The following is a 13,159-nucleotide window of genomic DNA, read 5'->3' as shown; positions in this document are numbered from 1 at the left end:
CTTGACTATAGTGTAGTTGACTATAGTTACCCTGTTGACTACAGTTGTAACTAAAGTTACCCTTGACTATAGTGTAGTTGACTATAGTTACCCTGATGTGTTGACTGTAGTTAGCTTCTTCCTCTGTTGACCGTATACATGTACGTAGTTATGTACATGATCCTCTACTGTTACTGTAGTTACCCTCTACTGTAATGTTACTTTAGTTACCCTCTACTATTTATAATGTTACGAGATGGTCTTATCAACGGAGTCATGGAGTACACATTGGCTGCATGTCTTTGGCACCTACTTGAAATGATCAATCCATATGCACCCACCATATATAATGTGTGTATTATAGTGATTGACAATAATAAAGCACTTTAGTCTGTTCACATGAGTGTACACTTATGTATCCTTGTCATAGTATGGCATAGCATGAGGTATGTGTCATATACTGCCTGATTTAGCCATAGCCACTATGTGTTATGTCATGGTGTATATACATGTGTGTGTGTCCTTGTCATAGCACATGACAACCTTGGGTACATGGGTGCACACCAGTCATTATTTTTGGCAACATATTAACCATAGCTGTGTCCATGTTAGTTATGTATAGTCTACATAATTATATTCTTGCTATAAATGCATGACATAAACGTCACAGCACACGCTAACTCTTACAATATCAATCAAGAATTAAAAACACATATCACTTTACTAATACAGAACACTTATAAACACTTTTCTATTACACTCTGATTAAGACCACACGCACACGTCATCAGTCACCAGCGGTCATCACCAGTCATCAGTCATCACCAGCGGGAAGTTTAGTCAAGATACTTCCAATGGTACTGTATATATCCATAGCAGGTACTTCCACACTGTAAAAACGAATTTGTTAAATTGACAAAATTTGTTACACTAACAAATTGTTAAATCAACAAACAGCTTGTTTTTGTGACAAATATATGTTAAACCAACCAACATATATGTTAGAGCAACAAAAAGCAACTGAGATGTTAAAATTAACAAAATCCTTTGTCAAAGTAACACATTTGTTATGTCAATATAATCTAATAAACTTTGTTATACTGACACACAGATCTGGGTAATGGTGGGGCTGTACCATGCCCCAGGGTGATGGTCTGTGCACCTGAAGTCCCACCTGGACCTCACCTATTATATAGCGAGACATGGACAGGAGTTTGACATTGCTTCCCCAGTTATTTACTAGGTACAATTGATGTTACAGCTGGGTGAGCTGCTTCCCTAGTTAACATCATGGAGGTCCCCATTTAACCGCTAAGTATAGACTGGAGTAATGTGAGTAGTTTCTTGCTTAAGGAAACAACAACAACACCAAAGAGTCTTGGCCAGGCATCGAACCTACGGTACACGCACGCACGCATGCATGCACACTCACGCACGTGCACACACACACACTATGTGCACACATGCATGTACATGACAACATTCATTACCTTGTTACTGTGATTCCCTGTACACCATGACACATCAAATAGTCCTGTATTGGTTGCTTTATCCAATCTGGTTCAGTTACAAGGGAGCTGTAACTCTCAGCTACATATGAAAATACAAATATTAGCAATTCGATAGCCTCTCTTATTCTGTAGGTAGACAGACACACACTTAAGTTTAGTCTAAAAGCCAACGTATTTTGCAGAGTAGTATCGTGGTCTCAAAGGCATTCACAATGCAGCCAATCATAAGGTGCATTAAAAAAGAAGTAACAGGCCTGATATACGTGTTACTTTGTCAAAGTAATATATTTTTATGCAACACATTACAAATGTAACTCCCAACTCTCTATATAGTTACTAGTCCAGTAAAATGTGTGCAAGGAGTTCACATGTCACAAACTATATTATATGTACATACCATTTGATTTGTACAGTGCTTTTTCAAAGAAGTCATCACTTTGAAGAAGGGCACACATTAGTTTTTTGATGACGTCGTGCCACACTGAGGGCAATATTTTTGAAATTTCCCTGCTGAGCTATCCTTTTAAAATAGCTGTTTTTGGCCTCCATTCTCATGCACCAAGATGTCGTAAGAGGACCTAATCTACATATACACATGTACGTACAGCATGTACGTACAGCATGTACATGTAACTTACTTTAAAATCTGAGACGGAAAATGTGTCATGTAGCATTGTTTAGGAATAATGTTTTTGTGAGGATAACATTCACGAAATGACGACAGGTGCATTTCAATTAAGAATTTCAAGTACTCCACTAAATCAACTGAGAAAAGGGGGAGACACAAATTTGTAGTATTTCTAATAGTAAAATAAAACATTTCCATTCTTTGTTTGGTTCAGGCACCATATCTCCAATCATCAATGGTAAATACACTGCTAGATTCCACATTTGGCTAGCTACATTAAAATTTTTATAGAAAATGAATCACATACTTAAAATGTATACCATACCTGATTGAGAAATTTTACCATCATCAATTAACACATTACAAGAAAGTCAGGAAGGCTTATTCTTAGATTCTGATCGGCTAAATTTAAAACTTGATATTTTCTGATTCAAACAGTCAATACTGAAGAAGTGCTCTTCGCACACAAAGTTCTGCAACATCGTTTTTATAGTATAAGGAAGTACTCCCTCCAACAAGATGTGCATGATCTGGCTTTGTTTTTTATCCACTCTTCCTCAAGGAGTTTTAAATTGGATCGATCGGATACTTGACCTTTTATGTTTGAAGGTGTCCACTTTCCTCTTCTTTCTAGGTTGAGTGTCATCATTGTCCTCTGTGGTCTTTCGATTTATATTCTGGCACCGGGTATATATAAACCATTTCCAAGTACCCTGTAATGTTGAAAAGTATCCATTTGATTTGAAATACGATTGTTTCAAGTATACTTGAGAAATTTCATCACCAAGGCTTGAAAACTTGCGGTGCAATGATTTGGAAACTATTTGGCAGTCCTTCAATGATGGTCGTAACGTGTAGGTCATGAGGGGGTGGCTGGAGTCTGCACCATGTACTTCCTGTCGCATTCGTCTATGGCCCCCCCCCCCCCCCCCCCCCCCCGTTTTAGGCGAGCTTCTGAGGAGTGGCGAAATGCTGGGATCAGAAAGGGGTCAGGAATATCCTTAAGAATAAAAACCCATTTTAATCTAAGGTGCACACAAGCTGTGTACTGTACTTGAGATGAGTTTGATCTTGAGGCAGATGGATCCTCCTAAAGTAAAGAAATTAATTAATCAAAGCGGTACACAACTAACACATGGTAAACCTATATGGTAAACCTATATAGCTATAAAGAATATCAAATTGTTTCAAGTTCAAAGTGTCAATAGAGGTAAAGGCACGCCTTAGGTTTGACAGATGTTATTATTGAAGATGAAGTTGCTGATTCAGGAGCTGAGTTTGAGACTATATTTATCTAGTACAGGAAAAAGTTTATAGAGATACAGTAAATAATGTAATATTTTCTTACCAAGCCCACTTCTTCATCCAGCTCAAACTGTAGAGTTTCCTTTTCCTTGGATAAGGCAGCTATCTCCTTTCTTAGCTTGGTAATATCAAGATCACTTGCAGTTGATGCACCAGAAAATGTGGAGGTGCTCGACTCCTGTAAAAAGCAGTAATAAACCTAAAAGATAATAAAATCTGTAGTTATTGCACCTTATAGCTTGAGTCAGTTACATTCCCAGTATGATCTTGCACATAGTCACGGTGATCAGTCTACAAAAACAACCTTGTCTCAGTCGAATCCATGAGGATATAGCAGTCGTGTTAGTAATTCTAAACAAGCCGCATCATGTGCATCTACGAAAAACACAAAAGAACAGTGTTAATAAATATGACCGGATCTGCGAAAACAGGACATAATCGCATTTTTTTCCGAATTCCTGTTTATTGAATATTTATAATCTATGTAGCCAAGTGTACCCACTGGCAAAATCTCAGCTTCATATGCCAAACACTCTGGGAGTTACAGCCCTACAAAGTAGCAACAACAGAAAAAACGATTTGTACAGCAAGTATAGAGAGAATAAATTACAGGGGCTTACAAAAACGGTTATAACTTACCAACGGATTAAGGTATAGAGCTAAACGTTTCACCATCGTGTTCGCCATGAACAGGGGAATAAATTACTGGGTAAGTTTTTCCTTTACTCGCCCTTCTTCACTGCATACAAAGGCGAAATTCATGACGATAAATTGATCGCGTACGATCGCTTCGACATGACATAAACAAACGTTCATAACTTACGTGTCCTTGGGTCCACTGCAGCGAAAAAAGATTTTCTAACTCCTATTGCGCAGGCGAATAAGATGATATCCAGGTTATTATTGTTAGTCCCTTCCTTCACTAAAAAAAGAGGGGTTAAAAAAATTTACGGAATTTTTCAATAATACGCAAGCATTTCACCCAATGTATTCAATGCTTTATACTGTAAATTTAGGCCACTCCAAGTCATACCTTAGTTTCTGGTCACTCCCAAGCCTACAAATGGATGCGGGCGGGCGGATGATCAGGACTTCAGGACTATAGATTCTACTGTGACAATATACTGTATGGTATTATTATTTGCTCAATTTAGCAAATTCATGTTGATTTTGTTTTTAGTCAAACTTAACCAACAACATAAGTAGTTGTGCTTCGGCAAAAAATGCACTAGGAAAGTTGTTGATGGATCATGGCTAGCTATACACTGATGTATAGCATTTAAGTATATATTTATTTATTTATTTAGAATATACTATAGGAAATGTTTTGCTCATGTAGCTACTTATGCTTTCCAAGTGAAATAAATGTCTCATTAGCTATGTCAGGAAAGTATTACTATGACTTATAGCTAAGTTGTTCAAATGATCATGACCCAACATGAAATTTAACTTCTATTTTCACATCAGAAATTATGTGAAGTCTTAGCCCACTAACTATGCGTTTCCAGCCTTCTATTCAGTAACCTTGAGAAAAGTAACTGTCAAAGTTTTGAGTCATTGAGTGCTCCAGACTAGTGTTTTTTAGTGATCATCTGGGAATGTTTAAACTATAAGGGTTTCTACTTGCCAATCTAATTTTAGTTATGGAAAAGTTTAAGTTTAATTAAGCTCACCGAATGTTGACGGCTTTCCATACCCCTGTAGTGTTCAGTGATAAGGAATTTGAAGTTACTAGACTAATCATTAGAGGACTACATTTGAATTATAAAGTTAAAGCTATGGCCCATCTGCATGGGCTAGTAGTTAATGCTATATACTGAAATTACTTTGGTTATAGAAGCATTAGTATAACAGTTATAATCTGAACAGCTATATAATCAAGTACAAAACTAGCTATAGTTAGAAACCTTTTATTAGTGTGGCATATATGCCTAAGAGTAGTGTGACTGCTCTATTGTAATCTCTGACTGCTCTATTAGAGTATCTCGATCTTTTTGCAGTAAAAAATAAGTGTCTTGCTGGGTCACATGCACTTAAGCACCTGTAATATTAATAATAGTCCTCATAAACTAGGGTTCCAGGTTTACCATGCGGGCGGGTGACCAGAAACTAAGGTTTGACTTGGTGTGGCCTTAGGCTTGTGCTATTATGTCCCTTTTTCGCAGATCCAATCACAAATGTTCATGTGTATTTACCATCAGGTTTGGCCAAATCCATGCTCCCTCGTATGGATTCCAATAGTTTCTTTATAAATGGCCTAGTAGCAGATTCAGCCTTCCCTAGCTCAATAAGTTTAGAGCACCACGATGACCAATCCTTCATGTTGTCCTTCGCACTTCCCTCCATGGATGCAATAGCCTTAAATTCTTGCTGTACCTAGAAGGTAAATGAATATAATTACAATGGACACATCAGATTGTTTGGAACATACCCACAGACTTGATTCCAAATATGGAAACTCTGTCACAACACTAGAAACAAGGGGACATTCAGTCGTACCCATTCTTGTCTTTTCCCCCGCATTAAAGTCATCAATTTTTTAACATTACTTGTGTTCTGTTTCCCCCTTTTTGACAGCTTCTTTTTGTACTCCTCCAATTGTTGGACTGCATCATCCTACTCTTCCTTTGTGATATCAACTGCATCTTCATTTTCAACCCTACTATGTATTGCTTGCGGCTCTTCTTTATCTATTTTCTGTTTGCAGCCTTTTCTGAATTTTTAAAAAGAATTCCTCAGTGCTAATTTCCATGATCCCTGGCAAAATAACATAATAGCAACATATTTTTACATGATTATTAGCTTACATAACTGGCGTCTGTACCAATGTCATCACAAAGCTTTGGGTACTTTTGCACCAGCTTCTTACACACTGCTGTGTAGTGCTCTGGCTTCGGATAAAAGGTATAGGCTGTGATGTATGTCCGAAGGACTTCGGTTATCTCCCTTCACGCTTTAGAAGTTGTTATCCCAGTCCTCACAGCAACCTTGACAGAATCTGAGAATGTAGCTAGCTCTGGGATAGTAAATTCCAGGTGCCAATCACTTGATTTTTGTTCCCCGTACTGCATAACATGGCACACCATCACATGTGTTTGGATTAGGATTAGGAACAGGGTGTGCTTCACTAATAAAGATATCAGCACTTGATGTGCTCACATCCAAACTACTGCTTTCAAGTAGCACTTGAGTCTATAAACAGTACACAATGATTACAACAATAATTTGTGTATTTCTTACTGAATTTCTTAGCTTCGTTTAATCGATCCTCACATAACAGGTGCTATCTCCTTCAGATCCTCTTCTCAGGGCCGCCCACAGGGGGGAACAACTGGGGCATTTTGCCCCGGACCCCAGCCTGAAAGGGGCCCCAGGAGGCCCCATGAAGGGCCCCCTGAATACCAGTTTAAAAGATCGATATACTCTAATAGAGCAGTCAGATCTAAATACTCTAATAGAGCAGTCAGATCTAAATACTCTAATAGAGCAGTCACAGTATTCTTCAGAGGAGCAGTGTAGCAAGCTTATAGATAAGGAGATATGGTTGGTGATGGGTAGTTATTGTCATTGCCAGCAGGTTGTGACTTTTTTTTTTTTTTTTGGTCTTCACCTTACAACTTGGGTCAAGGGCCCCTTAATTTCTCTGGGCGGCCCTGCCTCTTCTTCAAGTCAAACGAAAAGTTCACCGTCGATGCGGTTATCCACAACCTCTGTAACTACGCTACTGTGTATTCCTTTAGCCAGAAGGAACTCTCCAAACGTCTCACAACTTAACCCTTCTACTTCGCACCACTCATAGTGACCACGAGGCATCTCACGAGACACGAATGGCGCATTAATAAAGTAGTGCGCATTAGTTGAAGTAACAGTGCAACTGATACCGAATCATGTACCTGACGTGTTGAAGGTTAGCTGTATAGTTATTGCTATTCAATTATTTGTAAGTTTGCTATTCAATGCCCCAGTTACAGACAAATGTAAAGCTGGAGTTGTAAAGCTGAAGTTGTCTGCTCAGCTTGCAAGAGATTAATCTCTCATCTAGACAGACAATTACAACGCACCAAATGTGAGAGTCCAGCAAGGAAGATCAAAAGGCAAGCTTCCTCTTCAAAAGCTAGATTATAGTATATGTCCCCAAGAAGTCAATTGAAGAGGAGAGAAAATGCTTCAATGGAACGAGGTATTGGTAAGAGGAAGCTTGCCAAATATGAAAGTACCGAGATAACTTTGTCGGATCACCAGCGTACACAGATGTGTGATGTGATGAGTACTGTTGATGGTGTAGCTGTTGATGAAATACAGCATATATTTGAGGAAGGAGAAGCCCATGGTGTTAGTGACAAGTTAAGGGAGATATGGACGACAGATAAGAGGGATCAGCTGGAACAATTTAAGGAAGATCAATTAAGGAATGATAGGGAATAGATAGTATATGCGAATAAAAAAATTAATGCAATTTGTATTTTCCTAGTCACTGGCAAACGAAACAATCGATGGAATATGATCACTATCCGGATTGGTAAGGCTATTGTAGTATGTCAATTTTGAGTTCATATGTGGTCTTTATTTTATAGCTTTTGCTATTTTTACCAGAAGTGCCGCAGCTTATGAACACTTAAGAGCTTTGATATTTTGCAGCTGCCTTCTAGGTCATTATTGCAATCATACACTGGTACATTTTTGCATGAACCAGGTGCCAGTAGCAATTCCATATCTGACCAGGTTGCTCAGTATGTCTTGTTCAAAGCTGAGTGTGAGAAGCAAGGCAAACATCTCCCCAAGTCAGATGGTGTGCTGGTGTTCGATGAGGTCAAAGTGGCATGCCAACTAATGTGGAATTCACGAAATAACGCATTGTCTGGACTAGCAATGACCAATAAAGATCTGATGTCACTTACTGATGTTTACCAGCTCCTGCAGGCACCCAAAGTTGTAGCACAGACATCTTACATACTTCAATTTTTGTGGCGTGATTTGACCAGCACCTATGACATTGTTGGTCCTTATTTTACTTGTGCTGATTCAGTTGACAGCAAATTTGTTTTGACATGTGTGCTTGAGACCATCGAACTATTCCAACATCATGTTTTGAAGACTAGTTTGTTAGTATGTGATGGTTGTGCTGCAAATCTTACAACCATCAAGGCTACTCAAGGACAGCATTGTGCACATTCTCTTCAAGCTGACTCCACAGACAAGTTTGAAATTGAGCCTTGGTTTAGTCCTCCAGACTTAATTTTTTTGGTTGGTATGTCCAACACACCAGGTAAACAACTTTGTGTATTTTTAGTACCACTTTTTAATAAACATTTAACAGCTCAAGAATATGATTAATGCTCTATTTTCGTCGAAGATTGGAGGTACTAAGCTTTTTCAACGTGGAAAAGGACAGAGTTCTTTTGGGTGGGCCACCATTGTGGATATGTATAAACGAGAGGTTGGTAGAGCCAGACAACAACAGACCCGCATGGTTCTGCGTCTGAAAGAAGTACATGTACTAAGGGACTCTTGGACAAAGCTAAACGTTTCGCCGGCCAAAATCATGCAGGTTTGTTAAATTTATCAATATAATTATTTAAAGTTAAAGTTGTTTATGCAGCAGGAGGAAGTATTGACAGAGTTGTACTCCTATATTCATCAAGAACCACCACCGCCCAATGTAGCTTCTACCATTGAAGCCCATAAATACCTTGAGGCTTGTAGCCTAATATTTGAGAAGGGATTTCTTTGTCATGACAAAATTTGTTCCATGGATTCCACTGTTTTACAAAACATTTCTCAAGGCTATAAGTATTTTACTACATGGATTTCAACACTGCTTTCTAAAGGTACTATATTAGTTTTTGACTGCACTTGCAACATGCCTTAAATAATTATTTATTGTCTAGATAAAGATTTTGCCCATACATCTAGCACACAAAAGGTCTTTATATCATGGCAGTGTAAGTTAATTAATTGTTTGTATGTAATTTTATTCTTTGATTTTACCAGCATGGGATTTGCTACGTATAGACATTTATGGATTCCAAGCTTTTTGTAAGTATTTTCTTGAGAAATATCCAGGGTACTTTGTTTCTCCACTAAGAATATCTGGTTCATCCATTGAAAGTCTCTTTAGCCAGTTTAAGCACAACGCAGGTGGAAAACTTGATGCCAGCAACTATGCTACTTCTAGATGTGCACACCTAGTGAAACAGTGTGCTGCTGTACATTACAGTGGAGCTGGATATCGTGATCAGACACTTAGTTGCCTTGAAATCCCCCTGAAGAAGAAGACGTATGGCACCAAGATAACTTTGGAATGACATAATACATCTATTATTACTCTTGTATTATTTATTTGGGCTTATGAACCTTTAATGACATAAAAGCTTACGTACAAATTTTTTAAATACATGAATTTTGTGGTTGTTTGTCTGCCAATGAAAATTTCATTACATAAACCTTAATACAGTGTACCTTGAAAATTCGTACATGTATGGTATATAGACTATAACATGTATCCCACAAAAACAAACAATATTATTTTCCTACTTTACTGGACAATTTTGTATGGTCACTTAATAATGTAGTACGTATGTTTGTATCGACAGTTGATGCTACTCCTTGGCTGCGAATTCCTGTTCTGTGGCTGATATAAATTCCTGAATCCTTGCATTGCAAAGTTTCCTAGTAAATTCTTCGTATATGTTATTCATTGCCAACTCGCTTTCATTGTCAAAAATGGTTGCTGGAAGTCGCTGTTTTAATGCACTACTGAAATCATCTTGTATGAGCCTTTTCTCAATTCACTGTGAGTAACCTTTAAAAATTAAGCAATTCAGTGGAGAACACACAAGGAGTATGACTTACCTTTATCAAGTTGGCCCCGTGCTCATTTAAAGATTCTATGTTCACAAGCAACTTAACTTTAGTATCTATTTTCTGTAGAAATGGTATAAATACCTTATGCGGGAAGTACATAAAACATTGATCTCTATATTGAAGGTATCCAGGTATATCGGATTTATCTTTAGTGTTGATGGCCTGCAACATACTTATTTCTATTGATGTCAAATTCTTGTTCCTTGATGTTTTTATCTGCTTGTATCGTCGTTGCAGCATTTCACATAGGGCTGTTTACATGCTGCAGGCCATACCTCTATTTCATCATCCCCTTCTCTTTCTTCCTCCCAAGTCCCATCCTCTTTATGAGGACGACTTCTGATCTCATAAAACCTCAGCACCATTGCTTAAATATAAGCAATAAGCTTACAAACCACATACAGCACACAGGCAAATATACTTTGAATTTGCTAGATGTATATTCAAAATAACAATGCACTGTGACTTGACTGACTACTGTATAGCTAGCTGGTTATTTTATAAGGGTTTTTGTTTTCTGATCTTTCGAAGAGGCCCTTCTCTTCTTTTCGAAAATTAATTCCCAAGTCCTGTTGTTCTTTGAAAATAAATTCACAATTAAAAGTAACCTTTCACATGATCAAACAATGCATATTTGCTCATGTATTCTTCACAAGTTTTAACTCAGTATAACAGTATCATTAATGCATTAATAAACACTAAACATTCCAGAATGGCCATTGTTGGGATTTTTAGTGAGATGATTAATCAACCATTGCATTGTGAAATGATTTTTACACTGACAACAATTGACCATTCTAGCTACTTGATGGTTGAGACATCACCATTGATCATTGCATGTGAGGTGGTCTACACAGACAACCATGCACTGACTATTCTAGCTACTTGATGGTTGACTCTCCATAATCAACCATTGCATTATGAGATGATTTTTACACAGACAACAATTGACCATTCTAGCTACTTGATGGTTGAGACATCACCATTGATAACATCACCATTGATAGTTCCAGGTTATTAAATAAGCTAGCTGTGTAGCAGATATTATAACAATGTTATGTCAGTTAGTAGCTAGCTATAGCTGTTGATTTCTATAACTATAATCTATTCTCTTCCCAGGTTGACCATTCAGATGTCTATCTCAAATATAGCTTAGACAGAACAATGCATTTTCCCAGAGAGAACGGGTCATTTAATCTAATAGAGGATGGGGTGTTGTCATTTTCGACCCTGGCAGTGGAGGGAAGTGCTCTAGACCTAACGACGAGTCGTAGACATGGATGTACCCCGCCCAGAAATACTATCCCATCAACTAGCTCTGCCCAGTCTGTGCATGGGCACTAGTAGTTCATCAGTGTCATTTCCCTCCACCCCAGGGTCAAGTACTCCAAACCAGGGTATGTTCAGGTCTGTAATAGCAAGGCACCCTGCTGCCACATTCAATTTGAAGCTTGTCCAGGCCAGACTCACAAAGAGTGGCCGAAGAGTGCACTTCAGTTGAATTGCACTTAATTTTGACTTTCAGTATAATTGTACTTAAGGATGGTGGTTTGCATCACTGAATTTTCACAGGGACCATTGCTAATTTTTCCCCATGGCACTAGTACTGTACACCACTCTTTAAATTAGCTAAAATAAAACATCACACCAACATGTAGACATTGCCTCTGAAGGTTTACCACCGCTGATTTACACCTTTCCCAGCCAACTGTGTATTTGATGCTAGCCTAAACAGGTTTACTAGGATAGTGTCACTTTTAGACACTTTCCTAGCGGAAATAGCCAATCCGGCAGGTAATCGATATTCCATTGAGAAAAAAAAATGATTCGAGCAATCACTATTGACATGTAACATGTTATACATTTTAGACTAGCATACAATAGAAAGATATGTAACTTTTACACTTAGTAGTATATATGTTTAAATTCATGGAATTCTCTCCACAAACTTTCAATACTCTCTCTGTCTCTCTCTCCTCACTCACTCACTCACTCACTCACTCACTCACTCACTCACTCACTCACTCACACACACACACACACACACACACACACACACACACATTGATGGCTTGATGTATAGCACTATCTGAGGGGTTTAGCACACCCTGTTGTTACATCCTGTAGTAGCACGTGTGTGTATTCAGTAATTTGCATATATATTACCTGTCCCATTGGAATTTTATCTGAGGTATCTGAGGCAACTGTGGCTGGGGGTTGTACAAAAGAAGTAATCGATTCCTGACACACAAAGGAAGTTAACAAAAAAAAAGAGAAACTGGTATAGATTTTCAAGTACCTGTCTCTCAGAACCACTACCATCACCAGTAGATGCAGCAACGGGCTGGGATTGCACATGTGGGCTCTGTATGTGCATATATACCATATATAATGCAAAAACATCAAATTACTATTATTTTACAACACATCTCACCAATCACCATGCCTAGTATCAGTTCAAATAAATCAAATCAGTGATGAATTTTCCTGATGTTCATCACTGATTTGATACTAGAAATGAGTAATAGAACTCAAATCATCTCAGTAGCTTCATGGCATATTAGCAGTGGAACATTTTACGGAGCAAATGTATTGTGTAGCCAACACCGTAAATGGATGGTTGTGCAAATCTCCATAGATTTACAATATCCATAGTGTACTGGGCTGTTGTGTATTGTGCAGACATGATGTAAACACCTTGTTGTTTAATGCAAATAAACTGTTGTAGTGATGTGATGGGTTCTTTTCGTAACACTTCTCTGTATGTCAATTTCAAGGATACCACCAAAAATTTCAAATGTTGAACAAAATGTGACTTCTTGGCGTGTTTTGAATTTCTGTTTAAAAAAACAAAACAAAACAAAAAAAATCA

The 13,159-nt window shown here is 38.0% G+C and overlaps 1 protein-coding gene and 2 long non-coding RNA genes across 8 annotated transcripts; 1 reads left to right on the top strand and 2 right to left on the bottom strand.

Moving 5' to 3' along the window:
* Window positions 1-738: 738 nt before the first annotated feature.
* On the bottom strand, window positions 739-3,037 carry LOC136263442 (uncharacterized). 2 transcript variants are annotated; one of them, XR_010704644.1, is made up of 6 exons: window positions 2,886-3,037; window positions 2,444-2,831; window positions 2,129-2,389; window positions 1,888-2,073; window positions 1,470-1,569; window positions 739-869 (listed from the first exon to the last, which is right to left on the bottom strand). It is a non-coding gene; the product is annotated as an uncharacterized lncRNA (long non-coding RNA). The 2 variants fall into 2 exon arrangements; XR_010704645.1 differs by lacking the exon at window positions 739-869 and adding an exon at window positions 1,100-1,374.
* Window positions 3,038-3,046: 9 nt separating this feature from the next.
* On the bottom strand, window positions 3,047-6,609 carry LOC136263441 (uncharacterized). Of its 5 annotated transcripts, XM_066057967.1 has the most exons (8): window positions 6,231-6,609; window positions 5,855-6,180; window positions 5,619-5,799; window positions 3,655-3,798; window positions 3,467-3,601; window positions 3,341-3,412; window positions 3,173-3,208; window positions 3,047-3,118 (listed from the first exon to the last, which is right to left on the bottom strand). In XM_066057967.1, the coding sequence occupies exons 2-4, from the start codon at window positions 5,924-5,926 to the stop codon at window positions 3,734-3,736; spliced, it is 318 nt and encodes a 105-aa protein (XP_065914039.1). In that variant the 5' UTR covers window positions 5,927-6,180; window positions 6,231-6,609; the 3' UTR covers window positions 3,047-3,118; window positions 3,173-3,208; window positions 3,341-3,412; window positions 3,467-3,601; window positions 3,655-3,733. The 5 variants fall into 5 exon arrangements, with proteins under 5 accessions (XP_065914039.1, XP_065914038.1, XP_065914036.1 ...); XM_066057966.1 differs by lacking the exon at window positions 3,341-3,412; XM_066057964.1 differs by having other exon boundaries at window positions 3,053-3,208.
* Window positions 6,610-8,057: 1,448 nt separating this feature from the next.
* LOC136264396 (uncharacterized) lies at window positions 8,058-9,364 on the top strand. The gene is made up of 4 exons (XR_010705097.1): window positions 8,058-8,689; window positions 8,741-8,971; window positions 9,023-9,251; window positions 9,312-9,364. It is a non-coding gene; the product is annotated as an uncharacterized lncRNA (long non-coding RNA).
* Window positions 9,365-13,159: the final 3,795 nt, after the last annotated feature.

Source organism: Dysidea avara, chromosome 8 (assembly GCF_963678975.1).
Source record: "Dysidea avara chromosome 8, odDysAvar1.4, whole genome shotgun sequence".
Taxonomy (NCBI): Eukaryota; Metazoa; Porifera; class Demospongiae; order Dictyoceratida; family Dysideidae; genus Dysidea; species Dysidea avara.
Note: the sequence above shows the minus strand (reverse complement) of the source record. Positions and strands in the feature narration are given on the sequence as shown.

Bases quoted from the DNA above. Each gene is read 5' to 3' on its own strand.
- LOC136263441 (XM_066057967.1), bottom strand. From the start codon at position 5,926: ATGGGTACGACTGAATGTCCCCTTGTTTCTAGTGTTGTGACAGAGTTT. The intron at 5,800-5,854 runs GTATGTTCCAAA...TTTACCTTCTAG, and splicing joins ATTTGGAATCAAGTCTGTGG to GTACAGCAAGAATTTAAGGC. The intron at 3,799-5,618 runs GTAAATACACAT...TGTTTTTCGTAG, and splicing joins GGATTTGGCCAAACCTGATG to ATGCACATGATGCGGCTTGT.